Consider the following 17,183-nt stretch of genomic DNA (forward strand, 5'->3'; position numbering starts at 1 on the left):
AGGAAACACTGAGATTCTGTTGGAGGTTACAGGAAACACAAAAAAACAATCCATTTAAGGTATAGCAAGGTGGAGGGAGTGCCATGGTTGGGGCTTGTTTTGTTGCTTTAGAAACTGGGGAGCTGGAATTGTATTACAAAACACTACATTTGGCATTTTTAATCTCAAATTTTTAAATCATACACTCCCAAACTAAAACTTTGTTCTTTTTTTTTATTTTAAGTAAAAATGTGGAAATTATTTGAAATCAGATTTTCTATATTAAATATGAACAGATCCAAAAGCAGATTCTTTGATCAAAAATGCCAAATTTGATGGAACTCGACAGCTCAAATGAAGTTAAAAGTATGATGTCAGATCCTGGAGCTGTTTCACTTACAGTGACGAATGTGCGAGCCAGTCAAACATGACGGATAATCAGACCTTCACCAACAAAAATAAAAAACGGATGTCTCTCCATCGCCAATGTCCTGCAGCAGAGGACTGAGAACCCTTTGGCTCCATTTAGGGTCCGAGACCTTGTGTCCCCCCCAAAAACGTAAAAAATTCAGATGTTTTCCATTGCAAACCCTCCGCCCAAAAGGAATGACATCAGAGAGAAAGAAAGAAGGAGTGCAGAGAGAGAGGGGAAAGAATTCTTCAAGTATGAGGAAATTTTACTGCTCCCTTCCTCCTCGTTCTGTCCTTCCTCCTTTCTTCTCTTCTCCTCTTCTGTCCATCTCCCTCCTCCTGCTGGTCAGTCGGGGACAGAAACAAGCAGACTGACATCTGGATCAGCAGCAGGAGGAAGATCTCATCCCATCGCTCTGCAGGTTAGATGTGTTTCCACACAATTTCATCAAAATTAATGATAAATGTGAATGCAAATGTTCGAAATTCTTAGTAATCATTTAAATGTTATGCATCTTGAAGTATTGAACGGTGCACCTTGAGTTAGGATCAAACAAAAAGGAAGATTTTACAGGATTTGTAGAAATTAGGCTGCAACAAATTTAAAGAATGAAGGAAGCATTTCTTTACTGTTATTTCTCACTGATCAAGAATTCTGTAAAAATAAAATCTAATCTGTTTTAAGTAAAATCTGAGATGTGAAAGTATATGATTCTTTAGCATGTTGTAGAAATCTATGATCAAAATAGCACTGGTTCCTAAAGGAAAGAGGAAAATTGAAATTAAATTGATAAAAGGAGATGCTTTTAAAAAAACAACTAACTTCCATTCTAACAAAATGTTTTTTTGATATTCTAGACATTGCAAAAATAAATTCTTTATACATTTTAGCAAAAATATTGATTACTGTAAGAAACTAAAGGATTTATCAGCATGATTTCTTATAGATTGATATAAATTGAATAAATAACAATGTGAAAATGTTTTTTATGTGGGATGTTTTGCAAAAATTAAAAATAAAAGCATTTGACATGAATTCCACCATGATCCTGTGTTGCTGTTCTGTTCCAAAAAAGACAAGTGAAAATTCAAATTTTGCAAAACATACTTAGTAAATGTGCAAAAGATTCCACATAAATGAGGCTTTTATGGTTTGATATGGAGTTTGTTAGTCTGGCCTTTGAACGTTGCAGTGAAAGTATTTTATGATACACATTAACTCAATATTACTACTCCCCAGCCTTAAATCAGGAGTTTTTTTATTTTTTCAGGATCATATTTCATAGATTTTCAGCAGCGCTCGGAGCAGTTTATTGTTCATGCTCGGGTTTTCTTTCAATGCCCTCCAACCTGCCCCCAGAAGTCCAAACAGATGTGCTTAAAGGTCTGGGGGTGTACTGGTCATTTCCTTTTACAGTATGTACTCCACATCTGTGGCCGGCTTTTGTGTGCAGTTTCCCCCCCTTAATGTTTTTTTTTTTTAATATCTGTAAAAATAATTATTAAAGATTAATGACAAAGACTAAAAATGTTAAAACTTTTTGAAAGTCGCACATGTGCATTTCAAATGACGGCATAAACGAAGCTCCAACTCTTCGTCGATTTTCAAGACGTTTGTTCCTGCAGGCTTTGTTTTAAATGAAGAAATAATGAAGTAAAAGCAAAAATAAGACCAAGGTTTGTTTAAATATAAACATGACTTTTGTGTGTAAAATACAATTTGCACCACAAAAAAAAAACACATTATAAACCATCTTATCAGACCTGCTCTCTGTTTGGCTCCTTGTTATTGCTGTCAAGTTATTAGGCCAAGTTTCAGCGCTGACTGCCAAGTTTGTGTTTAAGGAGGCAATCCCAGTGAAGTTATTTTAGTCTCCAAACACACTGAGAAGAAGAAGAAGAAAAAAAATCTCATAGAACAAAAAGGGAAAGGAAGGTGAAGAGCAAGTGGAGGCTTTTCCTCCTGCTTTCTGGGGAACTCTGTTGCCCTTCCATGGTCCAAAAATCTGCCTGACACGTTTTTTTCTCAACTGTTTGATGTTTTAATGTTCAGGCAGATCTCTAACTCTCTTTCTGCTCAGACAAATTACATTTTTAGAAAAGTCAGGGAAAGATAAAGTATGCAAATATTTGCTCAAAACCTAACTGTAAATGTACAATCAGCATAAATGTCCAACAGAAACCAGCAGCTATTTCGCTATTTTAATTTGAAAGTAACATACTTTCAATCTCTATTTTAAAAATGTAGCTATAACTTAGGTGTCTTTCATCATTTTTGAAGGAAAAAAAACATCTGTACAGATTCTTGGTCATCTGTGTCATTTTTTCACAGCATTCTGTTCTTCAGGACAACTTTATTGATCAATCTGTGAAGTCCAGTTACCCTAAAGAGCATAATGTTAGGAAAAATCTCCAACCTGGCATCTATTTTATATCAACAATTTAGAAAAAATTGTAATCAGAACTTTGTTTTTGTTTTTTTAAATTTATTTTCTTTATATTTTATAAAATGTTGCGTTTGAAGGTCAATCCTTTACTGATTAAAAATGAGTCACTTTAAAACTATTCCCTCTATTCGGGTTAAAAACTTGTAATCCGTGTAAAATAATCGTGATCCTGTAATCAATAATAATGAATTTTATTTATAAGGCGCCTTTCTAGACACCAAAGGTCGCCTTACAGATGGAAAACAATAAAATACAATTAAAAGAAAAACACATTAGTTAAAAACAAACAAAACAATGGAATCATAAAATTAATTAGGGTGGGCATGCTTGTCTGAAGAGGTGGGTTTTCAGATTTTTAGCGAACTGCGGGAGTGAGTTCATGTTCCGCAGACCTGAGGGATGTGAGTTCCAGAGCTGACTCAATATTCAATACTCAATATTTGTCATAAAATGAATTCAGGTCTATAATTTTAAAGTTCAGCCAAATGAAGTTCAGCCTGATGATGTTTTTTACTGCAGATTTATGTTTCATATAAAAAAAATCACTTAAAATTAATCTTCCACCTTCTTTGTTTCTTCTTCTCTACCTGCGACCTGCATTGTTGTTTTCTTTGCCTTTTAGTTTATTAATTGTTTAATGAGAGTCTTGTGGTCGTAAAGAATGATTTCCTTCTGTTTTTCATTTCTGTTGTCATGGCGCACAGCTCTGAGTTTCCTCTCCTGACGTTCATTTCTTGGTCTTCTTGTTTGTTCTCGCTCCAGATTCCCAGGCAGAGATGAACAGAAACACCCAACGTTTTGTCACATGCGACATAGTCTGGGCTGAATTATTTACTTGAAAGAGATCAGAAATCGTTTGCTGAGACTGATTGGTGATGAGCAGTGTTGGTTCTCAGTTTGACATGAAGCTGAGGGCTTTTAGGGGGAAATGTGTACGTTTCTTGAGGAGTTTTCTTTTTTGCAACTTAAGCTTGATTGTGATTCTAAATGGATTCTAAGATTCATTTGTGACCCTCAGGCGGCATGGTGGTGTAGTGGTTAGCAGTTTGCATGTCCTCCCGGTATATGCCTGGGTTTTCTCCAGCGTCCTCCCACTGTCCAAAAACACGGTTCACAGGTTATTGGTGTCTCTAAATTGCCCCCAGGTGTGATTTTGAGCGAGTGTCCCTCACTCAAAAACACAGTTCAGGGATTACCCCGCCTTTGCCTTACAATAACTGGGTTGACTGAAGACCCTGAAAGAGATTCAGCAGATTCTGACAATGGACAGAGGGGTTCCTCTCTGGTGGACCCATGCAGCATCTAAAACCTTTGGGGGTTGACCCGTACGGGTGCTGCAGCTTCTTTTGGGTTGTCCACCCTAGAAAGGACCGGCTGCAGATAGACTCATACAGCCATGAAAATAGTCATGAAAATGGAACGTACCATTGTTGTGTGAGCTGTAAGTGTATTGTGAAGTATTTTTGTAAGGATAATGTAAGTGACACACACTCTGCTGTCATGCGGTGGCCTCACGCCACACTCTAGTTGTTGGTGAGTTAGGCGTCCTGGCTGATCACATTCCTCAGACATTTGGATCTGAACTGTGGTGACGTCATCGATAGATGTGTGATCTGCACAACTGAACTGTCTGAGCTCAAGAGCTTGACGTTCAAAAACATCTGGATGGTGAAGATCAATCAGACTCCACATTTACCACGTTTGTGCCTCGAAACTTACAATTGTTTTGTTTTTTATGATGATTAATAATCCTGACCAATGCTGCAAAAGACAAACATGTTCCAGGTTGAAACTCAGAATAATTGACAGTTTTGTGTTTGTAGGAGCTGGAGATTCCCACCATGCATCACTTCTATGATTTAGGAGGCATTTATGATGTGTGCGTGCCTCCTTTAAGCTGACCTCCCTGCTCCAGGAGTCAGAAAACCGCTGTCCTGCTGTCATGAGCTTTCAGCTGCTGCTTTCTGCATTCAGACCTGCGGCTGTTGCTGCTGCTGCTGCTGCTGCTGCTGCTGCTGCTGCTGCTGTTGCTGCCGCCGCTGGGAGACGAGCGGAGGATCTGTCAGGAATTAGCCGGCGTTGGCCTTGAACCTCACAGAGGAAGCTCTGGAGGATAAATCATTTGTGTTTGAGGGTCGGCTACTGTTCTGTGTTGGAGGACGTGCTGGAGAAAACGCATGTGTACTAGGATTAACCTTCTTCTGTTATCAATTACTTTGGATTAGTAAGGGTTTTATGATTTTATCAGCTTTTGATTTAGTAGTAGGTGAACTATCAGTTATTAAAAAGAACACTTGCTGAAAAAGTCCCACTCCGATCATCTTTGGATCTATTTTAGAAGCATTCTTACTCGTCTTTGTGTTGTTTTTAGGACATAGTTTCTGCAGAGTGGCTCTGCCCTCCTTCCTGTCACCTGTAACTGGTAGCTCTGTGTTTACCCACTTTCCCGCTAGTTTACAGCCCCTCAAACCCACAAACTAACATTACTGGTGCAACAAAAATGGAGAGCAGTATCTGAGCGGATGCAGTGGATGAATGTGGCTCGTCCAGCATATTTTCTATGTCACAAACCTTTTCAAACTACATTTGTCTTCTACTGATTCACAACAATTTGAATAAAGAAATACTCAGAAATGCCGTTTGGATCTGAATTATCTTTATACATGTCATGTCAGAAAAATGGTACAAAAACATGTTAAAAACTCCAAAAGCACAATTTTCATCTGAGGAAGAAAAAGGATAAAAATAAATAATCCCAACAAAAAGAACATATAATTCGGCACCTGATGATATAAAACTCTGTAACATTAATTTTGTTGGTTTGTCGTCAAATGTTTGTGCTTGACAACTATTCAAACCTTGTTTATTGGTTGATTTTCTTTTTCTTTTCTTTAATTATCAGAGGGGTAACAACAAATATTCCCATTGGTGCTTCAACACCATGAATTTAAAGACCTAATTACGAATGACGAGCTTCTCTTTCAGACTATGGGCCTTTTTTTCATTAGGTTTATTGGTTAACGAGTGCAATGATGGGCCCATAAATAGTTATTGGTCTCCATTTGTCCTAATTGTGGTTAAAGTGGAGTCTGCATTGAATCTTTAGTTGAGACTAAATGTGTAATTTTCTTCCAGGGTGGGAAATTCCGTCACGTTTTTTCATCTGTGATGCTTTCATCTCAGAGGACGGTCTGAACACGCTGGGAAGAACCGGCCCCCGATGCTCCAAACGGCCCAAAAAAACTGAAGAGTTAACTTAAATCACTTCCGCTAACACTCCCCCCCCTCCAATCATGCTCCCGCTCACCCGCTGCCTCCTATCCCTCGTCCTCCTGGCTGGCCCGGCACTTCTGACTCCATCAGCAACGAGGGGGTCGGAGGTCAGAGGTCAACATACAACAAAGCATGAGCAGGACTATATTAAGGTTAGTTATGCAAGAAAGGGGCTCACTTTATAAAACAGATTGCTGACTTTCATTGCAAACAAAAACACAATGTTTATTTAAAAACCACAACAGAGGAGACGAGAAAACTCGACGTCAGGGAAAAAGAGGATTGTTTGATGTGAAACAGAAAAATCCTCATGTGATTCATATTCCAGGACATTTCTGTGTTCTGCTCATATTGGGGAAAAATGATGCCAACTAGCCAAATCAAATTTGCCATTTCTCCTTTTTATTCTGTTGACTTTTAGAGGAACATACGGGAGATTTCTAAGTGGTTTGACTTTTTGGTTGTTTTTCTGCAGGTTGTCATCTCAGAAGGATGTGTCACACATGGAAATTCATCTGAAGGAGAAGGTACAGGACTGAGTCATCTCCATCCGCACAACCTCACAAACACAAGTTTGTCGTCTTGTGAGCCGAGTTTTTGTCTTTTACAGGGAAAGAAGTTGCGCTGGCTCCCGGTTCTCCTTTGGTCCTCACCCACACAATTAAACTGGTTCCTTCTGGGTCTGGGTCTTGCGGCTGCGAGGCAGACGTTGCAGCCCTGAGAGAACGCCTGGAGAGGCTGGAGAGGGAGGTGTCCGACCTCCGGGAGAAATGTGACGGAGCTGGAGGAAGCTGCTGCACCTCTGAGAGCAAAGGTTAAAGGAGTTTCATGTATTTTGGATTGGAGCAGTTTTCTCATCCGACGTTGCTTAGGAAGCACCAGAGCTGCTTCAGGTTTTTGTAGATATGCCAGATCAACATCTAAACATCTGAATCAATGGTTTCAGTTAACCATGGTCAGCTTCTGGTTTGTTTTTTCTTGTATGATGGTTTTGTCATGCTTTTCTTTTATTCTTTTTATTTAGACACTTTCATCAAGTTTAAATAATGTATTATTCCAGTTTCTGTCATTAAACCTCTGGTTCCTTTTCTTTTTGGACTCCAACACCATTTTTCATGACACTATCAAGGCCGTTCACCATGAACTCTGTTGATTGTTCTGTGTCTGCTGTGATCCATGAGGCTTAGGCTTATTAAGATCAAATTCTGTTGAGGGTAAATGTCTGAATACTAACATTTAAACCACACTGTTTATTTTGAGTTTCTTTCATCGTTACCTCAAGGCAGGATCTTCTTCTCTTCTCCTTCAGGTGCAGGCTGCTCCATCAAACCAGAAGGTGACGAATGTCCCAACGAGTGCAGCGATCAGGGTCGCTGTGAGGACGGCAAGTGTGTCTGCTTTCCGGGTCACAGTGGGCCGGACTGCAGCGAGTCCAGCTGCCCAAAAAACTGCAACGACAGGGGGAAGTGTGTGAAAGGACAGTGCGAGTGTGATCCGGAGTTCTCTGGTCCCGACTGCTCCCAGACCGCCTGCCCCGGCAACTGCAGCAGAAGGGGAAGGTGTGAGAAGGGCAAGTGTGTGTGTGACAGGGGCTTTACTGGTCCTCGATGTGCAGACAGGTCCTGTCCTGGAAGCTGCAACAGGGGGAGCTGCGTTAATGGACGGTGTGTGTGCGATCCCGAATTCACCGGCCCAGATTGCTCCAAAAAGGCCTGTCCGAACGACTGCAACGGCCACGGTCGATGTGAAAGTGGTAAATGTGTGTGTGACAGTGGCTTTACCGGTGCAAACTGCTCAGAGATGGCCTGTCCGGGAAACTGCAACGACAGGGAGCGTTGTGTCAATGGACAATGCATTTGTGAGGATGGATTCACTGGGCGGGATTGCTCAGAAAGAACCTGCCCTAATGGCTGCAGTGATCGAGGGCGGTGTGAGAACGGCAGGTGTGAGTGCAGCCCCGAATTCACCGGTCCCGACTGCTCCCAGACCACCTGCCCTGACGACTGCAAGAACGGAGGCAGCTGTGTTGATGGGCAATGCGTGTGCCAGAAAGACTTCACTGGGCCGGATTGCTCAGAAGCAGCTTGTCCAGGGAACTGCAGCAACAACGGGAAATGTGAGAACGGAAAGTGTGTTTGCTCTGTGGGCTTCATCGGGCCAAAGTGCGGCACCCAAGTCTGCCCCAATAAATGCAGCAACAGGGGAAACTGCATGAGAGGGAGGTGCTTGTGCCAACGTGGGTTTACCGGAAAGGACTGCAGCCAGTGTGAGAAGGGCTTGACGGGACCAAACTGTGACACGGGTGAGTCAAAACCATCAGCATCCATCCCAGTCAGAGACATGCGAACGAAACCTCTGAAACAGAAACTGCATTCACAGTTTTAGTTTTGGACTTTTCCCAACCTTCTGGGTTCATTGCTATTTCTTGGGTTATAAAGCAAAAAAATGAAATTGACAGAGCAGAAAATCTCAGAAGCTTGTTACACTTAGACGTTCACAAGAAAAACTTTCATTCCTGCCAACACAGTAATTTGTTATCAAGTACAGTTTAGCTGTAATTATGTTGCCTCATTTGTGGTGTACCACAAGGCTTTGATCTGGTTTTGCTGCCATTTGCAATAAAAGTGTTTCTTCCTGAAGTGATACTCAAAGCTTTAGTCACAAACAGGCTATCTGCAGGCGACAGGTCCTGGCAAACACATGCAAAATGCCAGGGTGAGTAAGAGTGTGTAGGCAGATTTTTTGTCATATGGATTGTAAAAAAAAATTTCAACCCTTCCCAAATCCTGTCAGCTACCCAGGGAGATCGTCAGCGCTGTTAAAGTGAAGTGTGAGCTCCTTGCATGCAGCCTGACTGTTAGAAATTAGATAATTAGAGGATCAGAGCCTAGTCTTTGTGGATATCTAACTGGCATCCTACAGGCTTACAGACTTTTTACCTGCCCACATGTGACATTTGTGCAGTCAGAAAGGGGCAAGTACGCACACCTGACTAAAGACCCAAGTGTAGCACAAGGGCACCGCATAACCATCACCTGTCCGTCCTAAGTGCCTGAAACGTCCTTAGCCTTTTGACTGCTTCATGATATGCTCACCACATGCATGACAATCCTACGCGTGACCCTCCACATTATGAGTCAACCCCCATCCAGGCGCATGTGACTAATGCTGCATTCACACTAAATGTGATACAAATTCAAGTTTGATGGACAGCAAATTTGACGCTCCAGACATGTGAGGGAAAAACTAAATGCCAACCTTTTTTTCGCCACAATGATGCTTATATCAGTATCTGTGTCCCCTTATGCATGGAGGACACAGATGATGTTGAGAAATCAGATTTGTCCATTTTAAAGAGCCCTACAAAAGTGAAGGTAATCACGTCTCCACGTCTGGGTTCATGAGATCCTTCAGAGACTCTCCCAGTACGGTGAGCTTCACTCATCGCTGAATGACTTCTGTGTCTCTGTGAGCCAGTTTGAAGACTTGCATTAACCTGAGAGGGGAAAAATAAAACTAAGAATGCTGCCGCCGCTCTACCATCCTGCTAGCTCCAGCCCCATGGGGGGCCCTGCACCAGACTGGCGACCTGTCAACGGTGTACTCGCCTTCGCCCAACAGTCACCGGGTTGGGCTCCGAGAACCCCGTTGGGTTTGGAAGGGATAAAGCAGATTAAGAAAATAGATTGATGGATAGAATTTCAGGGCGAGAACGCCTGGATCAATCCTCCATGTTGGATTTGAACTCCACCTGCTATCGTGTCACTGAAAAGTTCGTCAATCTGAATGGGTTGACGCACGGTGTTGACCTCGTCAAAGTTTAGATTTTTGCAGCTACTAAAAGGTGCTACTGCCGGACCAGCACGCCTGGATCTCAAATCACGCCACAGGACCTCAGATCGCGTCTGTAGATTGACGTACCATTAAAACTGGACGCCTGTGCGGTGCGAATCACGCAGCAAAAGTAATAACGTATCTCTGTAGTCATCCAACAGTTGAAGTAGTTTAAAAAAAGAAAAATGCTCTTTGGAGAAATACAGGAAACTCTTTTTTTTACTGCAGTTCCCTATTGACCGTAGTTACATGTTGCTTATGACGTTTTCTATTTTTTTGCAAATGGTTTTTAAATCCCTCAAATTTCTGCAGTTTTCTTCACCTATTTCTGAATTTCTTTTTGCCTTTCTTTTCACTATTTGCTTTTGATATTTTAATATCTTTTTTTCTGAAAAACATTAACATCTGAAGCATTTAGGGTTGCTTAATTTCAGGAACCAAAACACTTTTCTAATATTTGCCATGTTTTTTTAATCTTCTTGCCAGATTCCACATTAATAAATGTGAGGAGTCATTCACCTTCAGGCTACTAATTCCATTGCAGTTGTTTTTGGTGTTTATGTTTGTTTTATTAAGAGAAAAGCTGGACTCCTAAAAACATCATAAAACTTCATGTGAAGGGACTTTTAGTGCCTCTAAACTCAAAACAGATTTGTTTGTGTTGAAGAGCAAAGTGTTTCCCCAAATGTAAAAACCCACAGAGTTGAATGAAAGTGAAACTGAATAAAAGGAGAGTGGGCGAGAAATTTCCAACAATCCACCTTTTTTCTTGAAAATGTGGAATCTGCACAAAATTCTCAGAACATAAATCCCAGAAATGATTTTTTTTATTCCCTAGTTCTAAGTCAGTAAAAAGACAAAGATTTTGTCATTTGGGAAAATAAAACTCAATTATTGTTATATTGCACAGAAATCTTAGAATTATAATGTTTACCCGTTCACCCCGACTGTCACTAATTTGCAACGTACCAGGACTTCATTTGACATTACCTTGAATGAAAAAATAAAATAAAATAATTATTCTTTTAAAATAACTGGAATAAATTCTGACATGAAGGGATTAAGATTAAAAAGAATGTTAAAATGAAAATAACTTCTTTCTGTTGGTTTGCAGACTAAAAGAAGTCTTTTGAACTCACTAGCCACGTTTTCAAATACTTTAACGTTTGATCCAAACTCTTTAAGATTCTAGCAAGAGTTAACCATCAATCAAAAATGCAACTACTGGGAATTATTTCTTTAACCAAAATCTTCTCTGCTTTTAAACATATTTTCCTGTACAGTTAATGCATATAACCTGCATTTTAAATTTAATTTTTCCAGTTCTGATTTGCTCAAACAGTTGATCCAGAGTTTTTTTTTTTTTTGTCGAGGCAGCCCTTTTCTGCAGGCATGTTGTGGGTAATCCCTTACAGGAGCTATGCGTCACGCTCCTCAGCACTACTTTTACGAGAGACTGCGCTGGAAAATGAATCTGTGAATTACAGTCTCAGTACGGCTTCAGTACATCCAGTTAAACATCAGGTGTGTGGTTCCAATAGACTGAAAAAATAAAAATCCTTTTTTCGTGGGTTTAAAATGTCTAAATCGTGTTAAATTGATCTCAAATCCCACCATTTAATATCATTATGCTATTGACTCCACCATAGCACCAGAATCTGTTCTCCTCATCCGAGCGGTTTCACTTTTACTCCAGCAGGCCAGCTTGATCATTTTTTGTTGCAGTTCCAGAGAGCAGATGTTAAATTGCTTGATTGTGGTCGATGCCAAAATATTAATGCATACATCCCTCTGAATGGGCTAAAGCAGATGTTTTGATGGGATCCACACAAAGAGGACAAAGGTTTGCTAAATTGGTCGATTTGTTCCTTTGAATGACTAACATGAGAAAAAAGGATGTCAGAATCATGTTTTGGTTCCAAAAGTGCAAATTTTGTAAATGATTCCTGCAATTCAAATTAGGCTCCAAACCTGCCCATTTAAGAAAAACCAGGAAGCAAAACTCCTCAATGTTGAAAATCTGAAAATAAAAACATTTTTGTGATGGATGGTGGCAAATTGTCACCTGAGGAAAATGTGTGTTTTTGTACTTGGGGCTTCCTCCCACATCAGAAACACATGTTTGACATTGATCAGTGAATTTAAATTGCCCTATAAGGATCAGCATTTGCCCATCTCGGTTTCTGGCTCTGGAAGTTGGGTGGCCGGCCTCAGGTGTGTCCTGACTCCGCCCTCCCAAAGCAGGGATAGGCTGCAGTGACCACCATGATGTTTACCACGAGTTTACATTTCATAAATATACAGTACAGTGGGATTTGCCTTTAATAGTTTAAACTTTTTTGGATAAAAAGTGATTTGTGCTGCACTTGAGAGTTTGGAAACATCTCAAATTTTTTGCTTCTTTCTGTTCTCTGTTGAAATCTGCAGTTATTTTGCGGATTTTTCTTTTTTTCTTCACTTTTTGTTTCTAGTCAATGTGTACATTTGTAGTTTATTATAGGGTTACTGGAGTTTTTTTTGGTCTAATCTTTATTTAGTCTTTACTGTTAATTTTTGTGGTTGTCATGGTTACTTTGCTTTTTCCCCACTTTCCTCCTATGTTTATTTCTTACTTTATAATTTATATCTAATATCTTTTCATTGTCTTATCTCAATTTTGTGTTTTTAAAATGCCAATGATTTTCCCATCACCTTTAAACGTCTTGCTTAATTTCCCAAAATGCGCTGCACCGGAAAGGTAAAGGTTCAGCAAAACTGCAAGGTTGTCCTGATATTGATCATTGCTGATTAGATCATTGACTTTAAGTGTGGATAGAAACCTGACAGAAATGATTGTTGTGTTTCAGTCATGTCAGATGTTTCTCAGCTGAAGGCTCAGAACGTCACAGAGACGTCGGTCTCTCTGGTTTGGACGCCACCTTCGGTCCAGTATGAGACCTACCACATCGTCTTCACCAGCGAGGTACGTGGATCTGTGCCACTAATAATTATAAGAAAAATCGTTTTTGTCATTCAGTCAAGATGGTAGTAAACGTTTCAACTGAATAAAACTATATCTGCCCATTTTTATAAAAAAAAAAAACACAAATCTTTAACAAAACACTTTTTTTTTTTTTTTTTTTTTAAACGGTAAAAACTAACACATTCAAATATTGGGGATATTTAGAGGACTTAAGGGTTGAAAAAAAACATTTAAGATAAATGATTATGGCTTTAACATGTTTTATGCATTTTCATAGTATTTATTTAACCAAAAAGAGCCTCCTGGCTCTGAATTACCTTTACAAAAGTGTTGTGAACTAAAACCCACAGAAAACAGGTTCTTAGAACCATATGTGTCAGAAAACCCTCAATGACTGAACCAAATGTACTCAAGTTGTAAATTTATATTTTAATATAAAACACCTCCAATTCTGTTAAAACTTTTGTAAGTTGGACGGTTAAAAGTTTTTTTTATTATTTCAGTAACAATTATTGTATTTAAAAATGTTTGTCAGCAAAAGTTTGTTTTCTTTTAGTTAAGATATTGTGTTTAAAGCTAATTTTGTCCTTTAATTAACTACACCTGGTGACTAAATGTGACATGTCGGACACAGTTTTGATGTCTTCTGCCACCTAGTGGTTAAAAACTGAAAAAGGGCAGGAATTCTCTGAAGGTCAAAATGATCTTTACCTAAAAAAAAGAAAAATGTTTTCACCCATAATTCAAAGTAATATGCAGTTCCCATTTAACAATTCACTTTGTAATTTTATGATGTCATTTGAAAATGCATTTTTCAATTGGCAATTTGATCTGCAATTCATGCTCGCAAAATGAAAACACGGCTCCAAACAAATGAATGAAACATTCTTTAAGCTCTGACTTTTTTTCACATCCAAATAGTGCTTTTTATTTAAAATACTTTATTAAAATGTAGTGTCGACTTAGTCAAAGAAATTGTTTTTTACGGTCAAGACATTATGAATTATTCAACCAAAATGTAACCTTATCTTTGCATTAAGAAAATTTTTTTTGTTGAGTGTGTTTTCAGCAAAGCAGAGCTTTCACATTTTATTAATATGTTGGTCACTTTAGGTGCAGAAAACACATTTTAGGAGTTCCGGAACTGAAACTAATCAATACACAATTAGGCAACAAGAACTCTTTTTTTTTTTGGACATTTTTGTTCAGAACAGATGTGAGGGTTTTTTTTTTCACTGAAAGCAACAAGATGAAAAACTGTATCGTCTGCTGCCACAGCACCTATAATACTCATTTGAGCCAACAAAGTGATGTCCATGGAAACCAGAGTCCAACAGTGTGACATATTAATTTAAAAGAACACATTTTTTCAATGGTTTATGTGAAGACAGCGTTGCAGACTGCTTTTTTTCCACGGAACCTAAAAGATAATTCAGGGAGACGGCGTTGTTGGTGATGGCGTTGGCAGCTCATGCAGCCTCACGTCATCTGATGCTCAGGCCGTGATGAACACAAACCTCCACATAGCAACTACGTCTATGTAAAAAAAACCTCCAGTCTCATCTTGTTTTCTGAGACTCAAGACCAATTTATACTTTTTTTTTTAAATAACCCACCTGTGAGATGAGGCACCGTAAAACCCAACTAAGTAAAATGTAAAGAAATATGATCATTCTAAATATGCAGATTTAATTGTTTCATTACATTTATTTAAGTTTTTTTAAAAGGGATTATTAAAACAAATCAAAGTTTCTCCGTTTATGGTAAAGAATGATGTACAGCTCCAACAATCTTCAGCTCTACTCATTTTGTTTTTGGAAGGTCAAAATGTCAACTGTATTAGAATTTAAATATGCATGCTTTGCTGCTATGTTTGGTTTATTGTACTCATCATTCGATGAACTGAAGCATTGCTCTGATGTTTTAAGCAGTTTCTATGTGTAAAATGTGAAAGAAAATATTTAAACTGGGCTCCAAACAAAGCACAATGTAAAAAAGTCCTTCACAATTACAGAACAGCTGCACCCATTTAGTTCTGTGACTGACGCGGTTTGACTTTGACTTGAACGCTGCTCACATTAAGTGCAAAAGGGGTGAGAGGCTTATTGTTCTTCACCGCTCACAACACCTCCCTGTGATGCTTTGAAACAGACAACTCTTTGGGCTCGTTGTGAGCGATCAGCGTTGACATTCAGCCAGACTTTAAAAACTCGCCTCAGCATCCTGGAAATGATTGTTTGCTGAGAAATTCAACCCAGAAACAGACCCTGCAGGATACAGTGAAATATCGTTACCTCACCAAGTTATTGCTAAAGTATCGTCTCTCCAGGGGGAGGGGTCACAAAGGCTATTAAACCTGTCTGTGTTCATCATAGCATTCACGATAAATGTAGGAACACAAGCAGATTGTTTGAAAAGAGATAAAAATGTATTATATTGGTTGTAAAATGATGCAATAAAACTTAATGTTGGACATTATCAGCATTCCTAACATTATGAAGCTCTACCTGCATTATTTTCTTTAAAGGCAAAAGCCTGTTTTACATTTTTTTTTTTTTACCATGTGGTTAATTATTCAATTTGCCTGGGAGTTTCTGTCCAGACTCATTCAGACTCCTTAACGAACGTGTGCAGCCAACTGACTTACAAACGGTTCTGGTATTTTTGTGAGTCGTGTTCTGGAGACGAACTGAAGACGGCTTAAATGAAAACAGAAACTTCACTTTCAGTGTAAGGAAAAACATTTTTTTTTGCTGTAGATTGCTGTCTATCCAGCATGTTTTCTCACTCATTCTGTAAAAGCTGTGCAGTGAGATCATTATGATAATGGAGCAGCTGGAGGACCAACAGGAGGAGAAAATAACCCCAACAAATCCCACAGAGACATAAAGGTTAAAAAACTTAAACTAGTGCAAACGTTGAGGAAATGCAATGTTGTTGGTTATGAAAAAACAACTGAGCTTTGAGAAATATGTTTTGATGTTTATTTCCTCTTTTTAGTGAACATGTCTGGAGTGATTATTGAAAATATGCAGATAATGACACTCTGTGCATGTCCCTTTAGTGTCTCTGATACAAAAGCATGCAGCTCCATCAATGCACAATGATTTGTATCAGAGAAATTGCCAGTTTTATTTACTAAAGCAACATTTTTTAACTCTGATAATCTAGTCACCCTCTGATCATCTTTTGGTCTGTTTTCAAAGCATTCCCAGTGTTCTTTTAACTAAAAGAAAACCTGTGTGGTTTTCATGACATGGTTCCTGCAGAGCGACAGTAGTTCATCTGAAATTTACCTCTGAGTTCTGGGGGGCACTATTAGCATGGAGCAACCCCTCCCCCCCTTCCCCTCTCCATTGCGGAGCGCTCAGAGCAGGGAGCTTGAGACCCATCCAACATATTTTCTGCCACAAATAAGCTTTTTTTGTCATCTCCTGATTCACAGTGATTTAAATAAAACATACACAAAAATTTCATTTTGAGCTGAACTTTCATGAGAAAAATGCCACACACAAAAAAACGTTTTAAAACAAGATTTTTCCACATGGGGGGTTTTGGTTGATTTGATTTTGTAGTTTCTTTTAGATCTGGTCACTCTGACAGTTGGCTTCTGTTTAACACTGAAAGTCCCAAGGAGCATTTTGTCTTTCTACCTATAAAACCCAAAGGGCAGACAATCAGCTGGAAGACTTTTAGCTAATCTCCTAAATCAACTGTGAACGACTGCTTTTCCTATGTAAATAAGGCAGATGCTGGTGGGGCTATCCTAAATCACTTCAATGAAACTTGTTTTTTATATTGCCATCTTTGGTGAAAGATCTTATTACTTTATTAAAAAAATAGTACATAGAATACATTTTTACACATATTTGCAAAGAATTCAAAAATTTAAGTGACTACATTTCACCCATCACTCACAATCCTGGCACTGCCATGGTATCTCTCTTCTGCATTTGCCACATGTGTATCTGTAGCAGTCAACGCATCGCACAGTGGCATGATTGTTCTTACACTTGTGCCTGACCTGACACGTGGCTCTTTTTCCAGGGCCGGGTGTGGGAGGTTGTTGTCGAAGCAATTCTTCTTTTTGTGCCTTCTTTGCATCCACATGAGAGTTAGCCAACTCTCTTGCAAGCTTTGCCAGGAAGTCCACTCCTCTCTCCTGCCTACCGGTGCATGCTTGGTACAGCACATGCGCATTCAGTGCTGCCATGTCAATCATGTTATAGAACACAGCGACCGGCCAGCGCCGTGTTCCTCTGCGGACAGTGTACTCC

General features: G+C 39.3%; 1 protein-coding gene across 4 annotated transcripts in view; it reads left to right on the top strand.

Moving 5' to 3' along the window:
- tnxbb (tenascin XBb) overlaps positions 1 to 17,183 on the top strand; it is a 53,994-nt gene that overhangs the window by 16,894 nt on the left and 19,917 nt on the right. For 2 of the 4 annotated variants that reach the window (XM_020706936.3, XM_011480918.4), the window contains exons 1-6: positions 656 to 812; positions 5,973 to 6,262; positions 6,586 to 6,637; positions 6,721 to 6,924; positions 7,420 to 8,412; positions 12,791 to 12,906. In XM_020706936.3, the coding sequence (XP_020562595.1) occupies positions 6,131 to 6,262; positions 6,586 to 6,637; positions 6,721 to 6,924; positions 7,420 to 8,412; positions 12,791 to 12,906 (1,497 nt within the window). In that variant the 5' untranslated portion in view covers positions 656 to 812; positions 5,973 to 6,130. Of the gene's footprint in view, positions 1 to 654; positions 813 to 5,972; positions 6,263 to 6,585; positions 6,638 to 6,720; positions 6,925 to 7,419; positions 8,413 to 12,790; positions 12,907 to 17,183 lie in introns of those variants that run through there. The other 2 variants (XM_078955096.1, XM_078955095.1) reach the window with 2 other exon arrangements.

The sequence above is a fragment of the Oryzias latipes genome, chromosome 11, assembly GCF_053564925.1.
Source record: "Oryzias latipes strain Hd-rR chromosome 11, Olatipes_Hd-rR_3.1".
NCBI lineage: Eukaryota > Metazoa > Chordata > Actinopteri > Beloniformes > Adrianichthyidae > Oryzias > Oryzias latipes.